At 43.3% G+C, this 18,036-nt stretch overlaps 1 protein-coding gene across 1 annotated transcript in view; it reads left to right on the top strand.

Annotated features, from left to right (window-relative positions):
- efnb1 (ephrin-B1) overlaps positions 1-18,036 on the top strand; it is a 58,983-nt gene that overhangs the window by 15,690 nt on the left and 25,257 nt on the right. The window contains 2 exon segments of the mRNA XM_003445909.5: positions 9,020-9,098; positions 9,100-9,298. Coding sequence (XP_003445957.1) covers positions 9,020-9,098; positions 9,100-9,298 — 278 coding nt within the window.

Below are 18,036 nucleotides of genomic sequence, written 5' to 3' on the forward strand. Positions count from 1 at the left end.
GGAGTTCATGAGGTGACATCTCGTCAGCTGTTTGACTTTCCCAGTTTCCCAGGGAAGCAGTTTCAAGAACAATGCAGAAGAAAAACCACCAACCACTGACAATTGAAATGCCACGAAGAAAAAGAAAAAGAAGAAGAAAAAAACCCCCGGTGCTGTTTGTTGGTGACTGAATTATTGCCGTTCCTCGAGATTGGAGACGGAGGGGGAAATGTGTGAGTGACTGTACAGTGCGTGTAGCAGACACATATCACCTACCGGACTCCTCTACCCATCCATCTCCCAGCACTCCTCACAATAGCAGGAATACATTAAAAAAAGAGTAAGTCAGGATGGAAGGGGACACAAGATAAATATTGTGTTAGTATTTTTCCTCCCTCTCCCGTGCAATTGTCTTTCACACTGACAGATGAACAATGGAAGTATTTTGAACTTTGCTGCGTGCTATCTTTTACTTCTGGGTTCAGAGCTGCGCTGTCAAAGCCAGACGTGTTCTGGCAGAGATTGATTGATTCGCTTTCTGTGCACCGTGTCTTCCCTTTGTTCTTCCAGGAAGGCTTTGGTGTCTCTCCAGTATTCCAGATTTTCTGTAGCTGTGTCATATTAACACCTGTTAACAACATACAGGCTTATAAAATATAGATGTAGCTCCCCTTTGATCGTAAAGAGCTGCTGTAAAGTTCAACCTGCATGTGGTTCATTTCTGTATTCTATAGAGGCAAACTCAAATCTTTCTATAAGACCCCAACTCTGGAAGTCTCAATATGTTATTATATTAGAGCAGATTAATTTTGGAACTATTTGACCTTTTGGGATATATAATTATTTTTTACATTAATGACTATGCTATATATGAAGCTACTAAGCAAGCATCAAAGTGAGCTTCAAGCTCGTTTAGGTTAGCATAAGACTGGAAATTGAGAAAAATGGTTTGTCTGGCTTTGTCCTATGTGAAAAAATTAATTACAATATACCTGTAGGTCTTACCAATGATCAGATCTCATTTTTATATAGCACACTAAATAAAGTTTAAAAATGACATTGTGTCTTATCACATTCATAACTTGATGCTATGTTAAACTAACCTTTTGGGAAGCAAATAAATAAAATTTTGAAAAAGTCAAGTAATCCTTTAGAAGAAAGAGCACAAGTCTTAATATATCATCACATTATGGCAGATTCATTTAGGAACTGTTTGACCTTTTGGAATATATAATCACTTGGTCTTTCTTGCTAAGAATTATGATAAAGACTATGCTATTTATGAAGCTAGCAAGCAAGCATAAACAAATTATCATAATATATCTCGTTTTTATATGACACAAACTGAAGTGAAAAATGACATGTTATTTTTTGTATTCAAAAGCTTTATGCTAGGTTGAGCTAACTTTTTTTAGAAGCAAGCATTAAAGTGTTTAAAGAAAAAGAATAGAAATCAAGAGAATTAGCTTTTCTGGCTCTGTCCTATGTAACAAATGAACTTAAATGGACCTTTAGGTCTTAAAAACTATCATATTCCGTTTTATATGACACAAACTGGAGAGTAAAACTGAAATGTTCTCTTGTTGTACTAATAACTTTATGCTAGGTTATGCTAACCTTTTGGAAAACAAGCAAGTATCAACGTAGCTTACTTCAAACAGAGAAATGGCTTACCCTGTTCTGTCCTATGTGACAAAAGTAACCTAAATGCACCTTCAGGTCTTACAAATGATCATATCTCATGTTTATAAACTGACGCGTTAAAGTGACATGTTCTCTTATTACATTTAGAACTTTATGCTAGGTTAAGCTAACCTTTTGGGAAGCAAATAAACAAAATTCTCAAAATGTCAAGCTATCCCTCAGAGGAAAAACCACATTAGTAATGGGTGTCCAGTGTGTTTTGGTGATTTGATTTGATTCCCAGATGTGTGGGTGCCAGAATATTTCTAAACCGGGCAGCTGCACTTCATCACGGTGTTTCTAAGAGCCACTTTTATTAGAAGCACAAGTTTGGAAAATTAGCAACAAACCGTATCCAGGCCCTCATCCTCAATGAGCTGTTTTTTACTTGCTTCATTATTCAGTCTAAAACTGAGATCCCTCAAGTAATTTTAACCATGCTGAGATAGGAGGGCAATTGTTAGCAATTGAATTTAACCATGACTGGCTGTATCTGAGCTGAACAGAAATTAAATAACTTTTTAACGTTTTAGTGTGTGTGTGTTGGATGTGTTTATTAGTGCATGTGACTGAGCAGCAATTTTTTTTTTTAAATGAAAATGTTTTCTGAGGGCTTATTGATGGGGTTAGAGATACCAAGCACAAAAAAGGCCTCTGGTAGCATGTTTGCAAGCTGTGTGGGTTTGATAATGGTTATGGTTTTTTTTCTTTTCCCTGGTTTCTTCCTGTGCTCTCTTAAGTGGAAGTGAAACCCAGTCGGGGTGAGGGTGAGGGATGCTATTGTTCGTCTGGGAGGTTCTCCTGATTTCTCCCCCTTTTCGGTCTGCTCGGCACTGATTGCATCCCGGTCCAGCTCTCGACTCTGCTCTGCGGCAGCGCGTCCTCGGGGATCCTTCTGTCTGTGATCGTCCAGCGCCCCGCACCTCATTTACACGCACATTCATCGCAAACTTTGGCTCAATCGGGGCGTCTGGCACACAGGCGCGCTCACCTTCACCCACTCAGGCCTGCACGGACACATGTATAATCTGCACACACAGCCACACAAGCACATATACAGTGAGTTAGGGCCAGGCGGGTTTGGCTGTGACTGTAGACTGGGCCTGTGGAGAGATCTTTACGGAGCATGCAGAGCCCATCTGTGGCTGCTCCTCAGTGATGGGAGGCAGCTGGCTGTGTGTGTGTGTGTGTGTGTGTGTGTGTGTGTGTGTGTGTGTGTGTGTGTGTGTGTGTGTTGTGGCCAGGAAAGGGGCTGGGGGAGAGAAAAAAGCCTTGTGTGTGTTTGGGTCACAGAGCAACCTCAGAATGAGGGCTAAACTCGGGCTGAAACTGACCCAATGTCTCTCAAGCCGAGCCAAATCTCTTCTCTTCTCTTCTCTTCTCTTCTCTTCTCTTCTCTTCTCTTCTCTTCTCTTCTCTTCTCTTCAGCCCTCCAGCTGGAAGAACTCAATCCCCGAGCTGAAGAATGAATAAGTGGAGGCCCAGAGAGCAACAGTCTGGGCCTTCTCTTGCTGTCAGCGATACCGTGGATGACGTTCAATCACGACCGCATACACCCATGCTCGCTTAACTCCCCTGCTCTTAGAGAGGGATGGGCTCAGCTCTGACAGAAACCACAGAGGCCATAAGAAGAAACAGATTATGCTCTTTCTCCTCCCTAATGACTTCTGACACTCCTCTCGCTCAACAGTGCTCTTCAGCTTGTTCGTCTGGAAACAACGTCCACTTCTGTCCTACTTGTGGCAAGGCCATCTGGGCATCATCTTGTTAGCTCATTACAGCCGCTGATGGTGTTATGCTAGCCCTTCATGTGACAGTGATAGAGGGCAAGCATACTGGGCTCGTTTTTGAACACGAGGGATGTGCGCGCTTGCGCTGGAGCTCATCCGTTTGCCACTGTTATGAGCCACGCTGGATGGGATCTGATCCGCTCTGCATGCCAGCCTGTTGACTGAGCTAACTAAAGCTAGTGTCGTGTTTGTGTGTTTCTGTGAGAAAGAGAGAGAAAAAGGAAGCCTGTGTTCACACATACAAAAGCAGTTCTCTGCAGGGTGGAATTCAGGATATTCTGTCTGTCTTTTTTTTTGCCTCTGACATCGTCATTTATGTCCCTCTAATGGGGACAGCCCGGAGGGAAAATACCAAGCTTTCTACTTTTCAGCAAGTCACTGTTGCCAAGTCTGGCCTACAGTGCAGCTTGGATCAGAGTTTATAGTTTATCCAATATCGCTACCCTCTGGCTAGTTTGTTGTTCTTTTTCTACAATAAGGGTCAAATCCTTCCTGCTTTACTAAACAGTTCTGGGGCCAGATGGACCTTGTTTTTCTTAATTTCAGGATGCTTGTGTTTGCTCATGTGTCTTTATGTGTGTGTGGGGCCTGGGTGAGCATTGGAGGCGACTTGTTTACTGTGCTTGACATGTGAGGAAATCTGTGTGTGTACACTGCGGGGCGTGTGTTTATGCGCGTGTGTTTATAGTCAGGCCTCCCTAAGAACATCTGCCCCCGCGACAGCCTGACAGAAGCCAGCTATGTATACAACCGATCGGGGTCGAGCTGCGGGCTGCAAGCGCAACCCTGCGACCAGCTCACCTTCTCGAAGCTTCGGATCGGTTTGGGGTCTGTGGCAAAACTCTCTTTGGCCTGAAACGACCACGCTGCGTGTCAGTGGATCTTAACCGCCACATTAAGAGCGAAGCCATTTCAGAACCCGCTATTTGAATGTTTTCATTGCGAGGCCGAGCAAGCAGTTGGCTGCGCCTAGAGGGAAATGAAAGGCCAAAGCAGTCCCTGGTAGCAGACAATTATTTAATATTGATTGACTTGAATGAGAACAGGACGCATTTGTACCCTGTGATTACACAAAACATAGACTGCCTCGAGCGAATGAATCTGTTGTAAATCCCTGCCGCCGCACACTATCTTACACAAGCGCTCAACCACAATGCTCTTTGCATAACACGGCTTTGTGTTCTTTGCAGACTTAAGCATAACTGTGTCACACGGGTGCTTTACTGCAGGGAGACTCTAGTATCTGTTTGAGCGGCAAACTTATGGAGTATTGATTGAAACGTTAGGAAATGTCTCACGCCATATGGAAAGTGTAATCTCCAATAATAGGTGGGGGGTTGGGGCGGCCATGCTGATTGTGTGGATAATGCAGGGAGAGAAGAAGTAATTGGTGAGGGAACAGATCTCCTGGTGTGATAATTACCACGCTGATATCAGGGGGAATTGAATACCTGTTGTCGTGCGTGGAGAGTGTGCATATGTTTGTCATTTTACATGATTTTATGTATTGTAAAGGCTGGAGAGAACGAGAGAGTAATTATGCGCCCAGCTGCAAAATCGAGACGTTAAGAGAAGAGCCGGTGCCTGCATCTGGGGCCTGGCACGGAGGAATTAACTGTGTATACGTTGCAGACATGTAATTGATTTTAATTGATATGTATGGCATGTTCGAGCTGCTGCTCAGGAGGAACAAATCAATTTGACACCATTCTGTTGATATGAGCCGTCTCTGCCCCTTTCTCTCTCAGTTCCTGTGCCTCGGGTCCATTCATTCAGCGGCCGAGGCTGCCTGCCAGCGCAACGCTCGGGGCAGAGGCTCGGGCTGACTGGACGGGGGTGGAGAACATGGCGGTGGTGGGGGAGATTGAGGCTCTGTAAGGGGTTTTGAGTGGGCCTTAGTGTAGGCGGCGTTTTATATGAAAGTCGGTGAGGGCAGGGTGCTTGAATAGGGGCGGCTGGGAAGTTGGGCTGGGAAGGCCTAGGATGCACCCCACAGTGCTTTTGTGTGCTCTCACATCCGTGTGTGTGTGTGTGTGTGCGCGCATATGGGAAGGTGGGTGGGGGGTGTAGCATATTTGAGATCATGTGCTCATATTCACCAGTGGAATGTAAAAAGAAAAGGGTGGGAGGGTGGGGGGTTCTCCTCTCTTTTTGCTTCGTTGTTTTCTGTTCCCTCTCCACCACAGCGTAGGTATGTTTGCATAAGCTCTTTACAGGATTCAGCATGCTGTGGAGCCATCCAGATGAAACAAAACCAACCTCATTTGGTTGTTTTGAAAATGATTCTCTTTATTTTGCTTGGTTCAGGCAGATCCACCTCGTTTGACATGAGGGGAATAAAGGCTCTCTCATGTTCAGGGTCATTTCCCAGAAACATTATTTGTATCTGCACAGCTCTTCCTCTGTGCGCTCAACCTTCTTTCATCAACAGGTCTTAAAAAGTCTCCAGACAACATGAATGAAAGATGCAATTCACCCCCCCACCACCCCCAACCCCCTTTTTCCCTTTTCGACCTCCTCAAAAGTACAATAATCTTCAGTCACTCGTCTCCTCCTCTTCATTGCGTGGCTGTGTGTAGCACCGGAGTGGCGCTGATTAAGCCAACAGAGAGACAAACAGGAGACAAAGTCCCAGCCCACCAGTTTAGTTTCACATCCTGGACTGGAGCTGGGCCGCAGCTTGCCAAGTGGAGGGCTTTTAAACTGGGCTAAACACTAATTGCTGCCCTATTTCTTTTATGTTGCTTCTTTCCCATCTGCGATGGCGCTTCCAGACCTCCACAGCAGCCAGAGTCTCATTATAGCAGACAGTTAACAAAGGCTGGGAAACAGAAGCGGAGAATTCACTTAGGATAGCTATCTAACTGCCAACTAGGAGGCCTGCTCGGAAAATTGAATCAATGACAGGGGCCGACTCGCGATGAAATCCTTCAGGGATATTAAGATATTAAGATTTTTTGGAAATCTTAATTATTCATCTAAATTGTTGCGGCTCGCTTTGATAACAGAATAAATGGCCTGTAAAAGCGAGGAGTCCAGTGTGAGGCTACTCGTTTTAGTTGCTAGCCAGGCTTTTAAATGTTTGAATCAGAACATTTGACCAAAAAAACCCCAAAAATTGCCAACAATTTACCTACAAAGAAAACAGAAACTGCAAGCTACTTGTTGAGTGAAACAAACAGCAGTGTAATCATGATGTTTGCCTCCTCTTTCTCCTTTTTTCCCCCCCACTTTGTGGTTTCATGCTTGTTTTTCTGTAGGTGTGTGGATGTGTGTGTGTGTGTAGAGAGGAAAGCGAGGGGGAGGATGGAGAAAGGGGTGGTGGTGGTGATGAGAGAAAATCGGAATGAGGGAAATGTTGAGGAGGTGAATGAGAGGGAAGGATAAAGCAATGGGGAATGAGATTGTGGAGTAGAAATAGAGGGGGGGCTGGGGGGCTAGATGGAGGAATAGCGAGAAGGTGGGGAGGGGAGGGGTGGTCAGTAACAAAGCCTAATGTTGCCATGGAAACTTGTTTATGCCTCACTGATGCATCTTGTAGATCCAATTAGAGACTGATTGTGTCTGTGTCTTCATAGACGTACGCACGTGTAACTGGGCACGGCACACACGCACACGCACATGCATGAAAACATATGGATGCATGCATACACACAAGTGCACGAGCACACAAGCACATGCAAATTGTTGCTGCTGAAAATAGGCAGATTGTCGGGAGACGTAGGACAAAAGGATACCCCGAGTTCCCTCTCTCTTATCGGCCCTTGAATTTGCACAACCCCTCCCCTCAACCTCCACCCCCATGAGCCTCAGACAATGGCGGCCAAATAACGTCTCACCCGTTTCCAAGCGTTGTATAAGAGCCCCCCCCCCCAAACCCACCCTCCCACACATGCTTTCATGACATCATATACAGCCGGGCTGACAGAGAGGATTTTGACCACTTTGCATGTCTCTTATCTTATATCTCATATCTCTTTTGTGAATGAACTCATATGTTTGGTAATGACCCTGTCTGAGATGAATGGCCATGAATGTTAATCCAATCATGTTAATTTTCATGGGGGGGGAATTTCTTCTGAAGATTGAAGACTTTTTAAAAGATCATTTCTTACAATGGGTGGCTGTTTGCCAGCGTTTAACATCATCAGAGGAAGAAGACTGGTGATCATGCACTGCCGCCGCCGTTGCCGCCGTCTCCCCCCAATAAGCTCGACCACACTCGCGCACTTACACTATCAGGCATCAGTTCCCTACTTTCAGCCGGGGCTGTCTGAGGAGTCAGTTATTTACTGGTGAAATGATGTGTGTGATGATGAAATGAGGGGCTGTAGATAAGGTGAGATTACACTGTGAAGGGTAAAAAAAGAGGGAAGAGACTGTGAGAGAGAGAGGGGGGACAGAGAGGGGCCCAACCCCTGATGTCTTGTTAAAACACAAGAGATCAGAAAAAACAACAAATGCATCGCGCGTTGCTAAATCCTGCTTAAATCCGCTGGCATGGGCAGATCTAGCAGATAGCCCTGCTGCTGTGCTCGCTGTCTGCGCCCATGACACACGCACGCACACACACAGACACGTACACGTACATGAACACACCCGTGGTCAGTCCGGCTGTCTGGGTTAATGCTTGGCTAACTGGGACAGCAGAGTTGAACCATGTTGACATTTTAAGCCTCAAACAAGTCCAGAACAATGATTCAGCCCGTCCACCCCCCACCCCACATCAGACTGCAACCTCAGCCCATTTTGCTGACCGCACATACACACACACACAGGCAGGCATGCATAAACATACACACCACTGCCCAAACACACTGCTTAGTACTTGGCGTGTCCCCTCCGCCTCCTCTCTTCACACACACTTACAGACAAACACACACTGGGTCTCCTCCTGTTCCCCACCTTTAGTGAATAAAGGAGAACAAGAGCTGATCTGATTGAGTTGGCAGCAGAGAGCGAGGTGGAGAGGTACAGTAAGGCCACATGGATTATCTTAATCCTTCAGTAGATGATCACGGCAGAGGGGAAGATGAACCGGGAAGCTGTAAGCTCCCGGCCGACCCCTGGTACAATGTTTTCCTCCAGAGATGCAGGCTACTGAAGTAGATGCCATGTGAATACCACGCCGTCGGGCTGGCATTATCCAAAACTCACAAAATCTGAAATTATGAAGAAGCTTTTTTTTCAAAAATGTGATGTAATCCCACCCGTACGTCCGTTTCTGTGGCAGCCATTTTGTGTCAGGCCATCTTGTTTCCCTTCTCGCAAACTTTTGGTATGCTTTGATTCATATCCAAGTATGAGAAGGAACTTAAGGGGATTTGTGTGAAACACTCTAATGCCGAACAATGTCAAGCTGCTACATGTAGTGTTTTTGCGGGGCTAAATTAACTGCGCTCTGCCTAAAAGGCCATGCCAGACAAATCTAAACCCATAACTCCGACAGCTCAAAGTATTAAGGCTGTATAAACTGTTGCTGAATTATGCGGCTGCTTTTCCAGACTTAGTTTTTTATGTGTTTGTAACAATTTCTTTTCTTTTTTCTCGCCCCCTCCCCACCTCAGGTTTGTGGCTGGAAAAGGCCTGGTGATTTACCCCGACATCGGGGACAAGCTGGATATCATCTGTCCCAAAGCGGACCAAGGGGAGAGACTACGAATACTACAAGTTGTATCTGGTGAAGAGGGAGCAGGCGGAGAGCTGCAGTACAGTCCTCGATCCTAACGTCCTGGTCAACTGTAACAAACCCGAGAAGGACATCAAGTTCACCATCAAATTCCAGGAGTTCAGCCCCAACTACATGGGCTTGGAGTTCAAGAGGAACGTCAACTACTACATCACCTGTAAGTTTGTCGTGAAAGATGATTTATTGTTGATATTTAGCTTTTTAACCTTCATTTAACCGCAGAGGCCCGACTGAACGATCTGAGTAATAATCTCTGCTTCACACTCAGTTACACACAGTCACACCTGGGAGTTTCCTAGGAAAACTGCATTTTAATGGCCGCTGCAGCAGCACCGCAGCAGCAGCTAGAGAGCAGAGCGGTATTAGGTGTTTAGGATGGAAATGTTCCATATCATTACGGGACCTTAAAGTGGCAACCTTGACTGACTGCTGAATGTTGGGGTTTTTTATTTTTTACATTTTTGTGGTGGGAAAAATAGAGTTTTCTGCAGTCGTCTAACGTCACCGAGTAGATTTACTGCTGCTATTTACTTCTGCGCTCGGGCACAGTTTCGATATTTCACTTAAAGTTTTCAGCCTGATTCTTCTTTATTCTTTCAAACTGCTGTTTTACAGAGAACAACACCACGGTAAAAGCAGCTATATTGCAGTTCCCACTAGATGCAGCGTTTTAGGTTTAAATATTGCTTTTTTGCTAAAACGCCAGTAATAAAATAAACACTTGTCTGTTTCTATTTTACTGACCGGCAGCTGTCCAAAAAAGCACGGGAAGCTGTTGACTTATTTATTCTAGCTTTTCCTCAACCTCATACAGAAGAAAAGGCTTCAAATCTTCTGGAAATCTTTTTAAGCCTGAACATTACTGCCCTTGTTTGGTCTGAGATGACTGTGACAGTTACTTAATACACTGTTTTTAGTTTGTTTAGCTTTGAAGTTTATTATGTTGGACCTTTTATAACATGTATGTGTGTATATTTACTTTACATATGTGCATTTGTGTGTGCATTTAACCGCTGCTGATTGAAGTTAAATAAAGGTTAATTTAACATAAATAATTCAAATGCAATTATATTATAATAATATGAGGTAATATTTCATTCAATTTCCTAAAAAATAAAAATAAAAAAGTACTATTTTTTCTTTTTTTCTACTTGATGGAAATGCAAAAATACAGTGTATTTGTTGCACTCTTATTTTATCACTTCCACTAACTTGAGCGAACCTTTTCATCACCAGAGCGAAACGTTTCAGACAGATGGGCGTGCGATAATGCCAAATTTGTCACAGAGAGGCAGCTGAACATATATGGAGACTTCAGTTTGCAAAGATAAATAAATAGTGAACAGTTTGGGCTTAAATGTAGCTTTTCTTTTACGGAAATGTGTATTTTCTCTGTAATTAGTGCCAAAAGTAAAGTAAAACTGTAAAGCTATTTTTGGGAAATTTTCTGGAAAATTATTAAGAAATTACAAACTTGTAGAATTAAAGGTTTTTTGCCCTTCCATCTAATGTGTACTTTTACCATATTTTCTTTAATAATAATGCTTGTGTAGTGTTAAATTTACTTACTAAAAAATTAAAGATTGTAGGTTGTGCAAACTTTTCCTTACACATATTTTTTTAGACACTGTCAACGTAATTTATTACTGCTTCCTTATTATAGGTAACTATGTTTGCAGTGACGTTGGAACAATAGCAGAGTCTTGCTCTCTGGTTGGCTTTAGGACAGATCTTTTAATTTGTAACCTCACTGGTCTGTGTATGAGTAAACCAAGGACTTTTAGTAGAGGGTGTCAAAGGAACTGGTGGTGTTGACATAGAAGAGTCTGTCACTGTACTGGGTGGTGTTTGCTGCCTTTCACACAGATTCCTGCTCATGTAATTTGATGCCGTTGTAATTACCTCAGGGTTAGCAATGGGTGTAAGAGCTGGAAGGAGTTCTCGTGGTTGGATTGCTCCTTTACGTACTATATTTTCCTTTAAGGATTGAGGCTCAGCAGGGGGAAAAAAACTGATGGGACCGCGTCTATCTCTAAACTTGGCTGTGCAAATCTGCTTCACCCAACTGTCTGGTTGAGTAATTCAGCACTGAAGTAATGACCAGTGGTTTAACAGGTGGGGTCAGAGGAGCCGGAAAATCCAGAATCACAGCACTGTCTGGTTCTTTGTTGGGTTTGAGGTCTTTCTCCTGGAGAATGTAGAAAACCTCAATCCTGTTACTCCAAACCTTCGAAAAAGGTTGATGTTTGACAGGGTGTGATTTAGAAACAAGTCAGACTTTTGGGATCTTGGGCTGAAATGTGCCGCATGCAATTTCAAAATGGACAGGACCATTTCAAACCTGATAGAATAGGAGAAGTTGTCCCGATAACCCTCAATAACAGCAGCCCAGACCCTGGGCCTCCTCCTGCTTCTCTCTTAATACATCTTATGCCATGTTTTGGGATTTTAGGATGTCCGTAGGTTCGAGTCATCAGAATTGAAGCTGTTAGTAATTGTGCATCAAAAATAGCTTGCTGAAAATTCAGAGGCTGGACTACGGAGCATCTGGCCTTGAAACTCAGCATCCCTCATTTATTATTTGTATTTACCTGAAAAACTCACACCTGAAAAACCAGATATAAAGTGCAGTTTTGACACATTTAGAAGATAAAATCATTACGAATTTAAAGCAACTATTATAGGTCCTCTTTTGGTTTCTAGTCTTGCCAGCATGAGGAGAGGCTTGGCAACATTTTCATCAAAATCCTCCAGTTTAAACTCCCAAAGCCTTCAAAGAGAAACAAAAACAGGGGTTTTATCTCGGGTACTTTACTTCATTGCAAACAGTTTAAAGTGTAGGGGCGGTTGGTTTGTATATGTCTTATTAACTCACTGTTCTCTCAGTGTCCTTTCGCTGTCCTTCAACACAAGGATTATCATGTCTTCAACAGCCTTATTTTCTGGCTGACATTGGACGAGTTCTATCACTAGTGCGATCTAAAAAAAACATAAAGCATATGATTCACACTTAAATGCAGTCTGATAAGACTGCAGCAGACATTCATTGTTAGTTTTGGCTTGGTGGTAACAGTAAATCTCACCTGACATCTTTTAACTGTTGATAAGCCAGCCGAGCTGCAGAGACAGATCGTGCATGAGCGTATCGAAAAAATAACGTTAATTTGTTTTATTCAGGAAAGTTGAAAGACAACATGCATTTTTACTGTATATTATGTTTGTTTAGAAGCACTCTTTAATGCTGTGCAGCCTGAAAGTCGACTAGGAGGAACTCTTGAAGCTCTTATCTGAACTGAGCAGTTTCTGTCATAATCAGGAGTCAGCCCGGATGTGCATCAGAAGTTGCACCACCACGTCTTTACTGATAAACACTGAGGTTTCAGAACGTCGTCAGATGTGGTCTTTATCGGGGAAAGAGCTAATGATTTCAGTCTGCAAAAAGATGAAACAGTTGCTGTTTTTGTCTTTTTAATGGGATTCTGCACATGATAACATACTGAGCTAATAAAGGAAAATAAGGCCTTGTTTTGCTTACTTAGGCTCTAATTTTATCTTCTGTTAGTATTTATTTTTTTTAAGTTGTCTGACTTTAAAACATTTCTAAAATTAGACGTCGAGTTTTGCTTGATCTTGTCTCAGAAAACAGTCTTCATTGCATCTGTGATTTATTCTGAAACTATTAGAGATGACTCTGACATTAGAAACACACTGTCTAAACTCATGCAACAAGCTGCCGTTTGCCAGAGGATGACTAGCACAATGAGAAATTACTGCAGGCTTCCTGGGCTGCTAGGAAAACATGGACCCAGTACCAGTCTCCTCTAATGAGGCGTGATACATAACAGTGTTTTATCCAACACATAATTAACTTTTTTTTATATTTCCAAATATTCACAAAACACGATTAATCTCCTTATGTTACATTTTTCCCAAATAAGAACACAAGTCTTCCTTGCATGGTTTAACTGTATAAAATGTAACTTTGGGTATAAAACATCTCAAAAGTTCAGATGTGTAGATTTTAGTCTCACAAGTGGCTTCTTTTTTTTTTCACACTCTCCACTCACGCAAATTAAATCGCACATATGTTTCTCTTTTCATCTGTAGCGGTTCGATCGATACTTGCGAACTCCCCCTCACAAACGGGGATGCAGAGAAGCATGAAGCTTGTGATGTTATCAAGGGACGTTTTTAGAGAGGGGTGGGCTGCTGTTGCAACGCATCTCGTGGACTTTTAGAAATATTTCTTTGAGCTTTATTACGCCCACATGTCTTGCAGATAACACCTTGGGCTTTTTATTTTTATTTTTGGGCGTCTTCCTCAAAGTTTTGCTAACCAGCTGTTCGCAGAGCTTCTCCGCATATTGTCTCCCGATTACTTCATAAATATTTGAGCGAACTTTATTAATGGCACACGCGTCTCCGTGCATCTTGACTGCGGTTTGCGCGAACATCAGCTTTACTTTAGCTTGAATGAGCTTTTCTGCAACGTTCTCTTGTGTCTCTGCTCCGTAACAGCGTTCCTGCTGATGTGTGTTTTTTATGTAAGCATTAGGAGCACTTAACACTCTCTCCATAGTGTTTTCTCACAGAAGCAGTTGTAAATCCTTCACGGGGGAGTCTGGTCGTGCAGAATCCAGCCTGATGGTGGATCATTATTAGGCTCATATACTGTAACGTTTTCGCGTCAGCAGTAATCGGATGTAGTATTTGTCTTGGTATTATGGTAATGTTGTTGTCCTTTGCAACAGGAAGAGCTTGTTTTATTTATTCCACCGCAGCCTGTGCACACACCGTGACACACTTCATCTATCATTTAGATATATAGATGTATATACCTTTATATATGGTACATATATTTATTACTTTTTAGATTAACCATTTTTATATTTTGCTTGTTGCACGTTATTGTATTTTGCACAACTCTGTTGCTTGTGAAGCTTGCACACAAGAATTTCACTCGCATGTACTGTACCAGTGTACCTGCACATGTGATGTGACAATAAAGGTGATTTGATTTGATTTGATTTGAGATAATGGCCATGCGTGGCTGGCGCATATGTGTGTGTGTTATGTGTGCATTTCCTTGAGGGAGCAAGAGAAGAGAGAATAAGCACCTGCATTGAACGCACCGCCTGCTTTACCTGTGCAGCAGTGCACTGTGCGTGTGTGTGTGTGTGTGTGTGTGTGTGTGTGTGTGTGTGTGTGTGTTGAGGCCCCCTTAGGCAAGCTTATCCCTGCCTAGAAGATGTGAGTAGGTTATCCCAGTGACTCTGTGGGAATGTGGTCCGGTCAGCCAGCAGAGCGGTGTAAATCTGCTCTGTGTATAATGACCTGGCTTATCTGCTCTGATTAACGGTCAGACGTGAAAGACACCATTTGAGATCAGAAGAAGACGCACAGGGGAGTGGACATTCCACTCAATCTACTGGCAGTCTTTTTCTTGTCCACACCCGACCTCCAGTCTGACTCCGTGGCTCTGTTAGCCCCTTTATCATTCGCACACACCCACTCCCATCCTTTACCTCGTCTCTTTCCGTGGGGCAGAATAAGCAACAAAAGGTTTGGGGTAAAGTAAGCACCAAATGGTGAGCGTGTGTGTGTTGACTCTGGTGATCACCACAGGGGATCCCGTCCACTCATCCCAGCCCCGCTCTTACAGGAGTCGTGGTGGGTTTAAAGGTCAAAATTCATGGCCGAGAGGTCACGGAAACACAGCAGGGGGGTCAGTAATGATAACCCTGCACTGATCTTAATCCCAGACCTTCAGTTCCCCCATGCCAGCTATGTACACACACACACACATATGAACATACACATTCCCACCCCCCATCCAGGTGTAAAAGCGGACAAACTGGTTATATTTCATTGCGTTGTCTAAACACGTGGATTTCGAACGAGCTGTTTGTGAGCAAAATGACTGCGGCGCGTTTAGGGGTTAGAGGCAGGAGAGAGGTGATTTTAGACAGGAGGCTTTTAAAGGAAAAGGAAATATAATGGGGAAAATGAGCAACAGAGCGGTAAGAGAGAGAGGGAGGACAAGCATACACGCCTGTACAAATATATACACAGGCACTCTTTATATGTCACCTAGCAGGAGCCAAAAAAAAAGTCCCTTCATTTTCTCTCCCATTCGCTCTTCATTGAGATAATGTAGCGTGACTGCTTGGTTAGACGTTTGCAGTGGTTAGCCGGGCCGGTAAAGCTCTGCTCGATATAAGGGAAAAAAGGCCACGAGGCAGGAGACGGAGGCAACCTATCGTGGTGCACTTCTCCTCTCCCCTCGGTTTCCCGTGTAGCGGGGCAGGGTAAGCCTGATGCCTCCCGACAGCTGTCACTCTCCATCACAGTGTACCATCATGGACCCTGACACGCACAGACTTCCCCACCAGAATGCTGCCGCAGTGGAGCACACATTGTCTCACCTCCACAAGATATGCCCCACTGAAAGAGAGAAAGTAGGCAGGAAGGGGGGTGGGGGGCAGCAACCAAAAAGCCCCAAAACATTATGTCTGCTCACAGCAAACAGTGAAGCTGTTTTTATTTCTTTGACTTTCCACATAAATCTGTCGGAACGCCTTCTGATTGTTTGTTCTGGAAACAGAAAGAGACTGTTGTTGTCGTCTGAGCATAAGTCAGTCACGAAAGAGCCGTATTTATCTCCCGAAACACTTAAAGATGGGTGCTTATCCAGTATTTGAAAATCACTGCCCGAGAATACATCTGACAAACTGCATTTGACACACTGAGATGATTTTTTTTTTCTGTGGTGCTCACGCCTGATAGTATGCTTTTTGATGTGGACTCTCCTCTATATAAGTATCTCTATTATTTATTTTTTTGCTTCAGCTTCACATAATACCCCTCCATCCAACCACCACCTATAGCAGTCATCTTCCCCCTGGATAACATTCGCATATATAAGAATTTATTTATTTATTTTTGGCCTTGGAGGTGTTGGAGGTTGAGGTTGAAACCCCGGGCTCGTCTGCAGAAGATCACAAGATCCTCCCTTGCCCCACATTTTGCAAGGACATAAACTCTCTATCATACCTTGCATGCACAAATGCAAGGTTCACGACTTCGGGAAGCTGGAAGCACGCATACAAATGCAAAGGCACGTACGCAGCCGAATAAATATACATCAACACTAGCGAGGCGTATAGCTCGATTATGATGTAGCGCAATAACAGTAATCTGATTAGAAAAAAAGTGTTAAATGTCATCTTTTAGAGTTAACATAAAATTACCATAATCAAATCACAGGCACTCAGAAACAAGGCAGCTGCAGTTGTCAGCGGAGCATTTGAACTACACAAAGGCATTTTGATTGTCAGATTATAGAGATGCAAATAACTCGCACATTTCTTAACTGGCAATTAAATGAATTTTTTTGTTAAGAAATGATAACTGTTAACATCTGGTAGCCTCCCTCTGTAAAAATCACACTGAAATATTTTAATTACAAGCAAGAGGCTCCGTGTAGGATTTTCCTTTTGCATCAATTATGGCCTCTCCTACATACTTATTATAAGTAGAGAACAAAGGCTGTATTGTTTCATTGCATATTTATCAGATTGTGGACATTGAAGAAAAAACCCCCCAAATCTCTGACAGCCACTGAAATAATAATTTGTACTGTTGGCAAACATTTCTGTCTGTCCTGTTTTGTAAAATGTTACAGTTTAAAAGCATAAAAGACTCTAAAAGTGATATTAAAGAAGCAGTCTTAACTTTTGATTCAAAAGTTATAAATAGCATTTGTAAAAGAAGCAAAAAACAAAAGATGTCTCGAGTAACCTTTAAATTTAATCCTATATGATTAAGTTCAGTGTGTGTTTTAAGTTATTGAGTATTGATCGTAGAGAGTAATAGTTGTTGATTGACTAAATAACTGTCATCGATGTTACTGATTACAGGTTAGAGCAGCTAATCAGTAAGCTTTAAAGGATTCCATTTTCAAAAGTAAACCCCGCTAACAGGTCAGGTTATCACCGGTGAAGCATCATGGCCTGGACTAAGGAGATTTAACCCCCACCACCACCACCCTCCCCCCGTGAGTGAACATAGCCCAGTGTTTATTAGAGTGCCAGTGTAATATATGACTTTCTGCTTGCTTTGCAAATCTATCCGGGCTGCCTCTGCTAGCTCTCCTTTGGATATTTCATTCAGAGAGGGTTAGCAGGCACAGCATGATTGTCGCTGGTTATTGCCTTTCGTTTATTACAGAGGAGTTTGTTTAGAGTCGGGAGGGGGGGGGTATTGAAGGGTTGTAGGGGGGCTTTTTTGGTAAGTGGAGGGGGTTTGGGGGGGGGCTGCTCATGTGGCTGTACAAGTGAATGGTAACCGTTGGTTACGACTGAACCCGTTGCTGCTAGATGAAGCTGATATATTCATGTATTCATCTCAATTAGTCCTCTCCGTGCATCCCCCAAACGCAGACACTCATCCCTCCTCGGCTGTGCTCCGCGCTTATCTTATTAGAATATTTTTATCCTGCACGGATGCGAGGCCTTGCGCTCTGCTCTTTCCTGCGATGTCATTCCTCGTTTCCACCCGTTAAACCATCCGTCCTCTGCTCTCACGTTTCAAAGTTTTATGTGTGTGTGTGTGTGTGTGTGTGTGCATTTGCAGGTGCTGTGGGAAGTCTGTTCAAGTCGTTTTTGTTAACCGCTATCTTAGATCTCCTCTCAGCACAGAGGCCACGAGAGACCGCAGAGCTGACTCAGAAGCAACAACACTGTTGATTTTTTTTTTTGTTTTAGTTTTTTTCCAACCCTCTCATCTAGCACAAACTCATTTGTCGAATTACTATTTCTCCAGGAGCGATTTTCAGTTGTCAAACGTGGCTTCCTGGGTTTTTTTTAATTTCATCGTCTATGCTGAAACTACCTC

Source organism: Oreochromis niloticus, linkage group LG2 (assembly GCF_001858045.2).
Source record: "Oreochromis niloticus isolate F11D_XX linkage group LG2, O_niloticus_UMD_NMBU, whole genome shotgun sequence".
NCBI lineage: Eukaryota > Metazoa > Chordata > Actinopteri > Cichliformes > Cichlidae > Oreochromis > Oreochromis niloticus.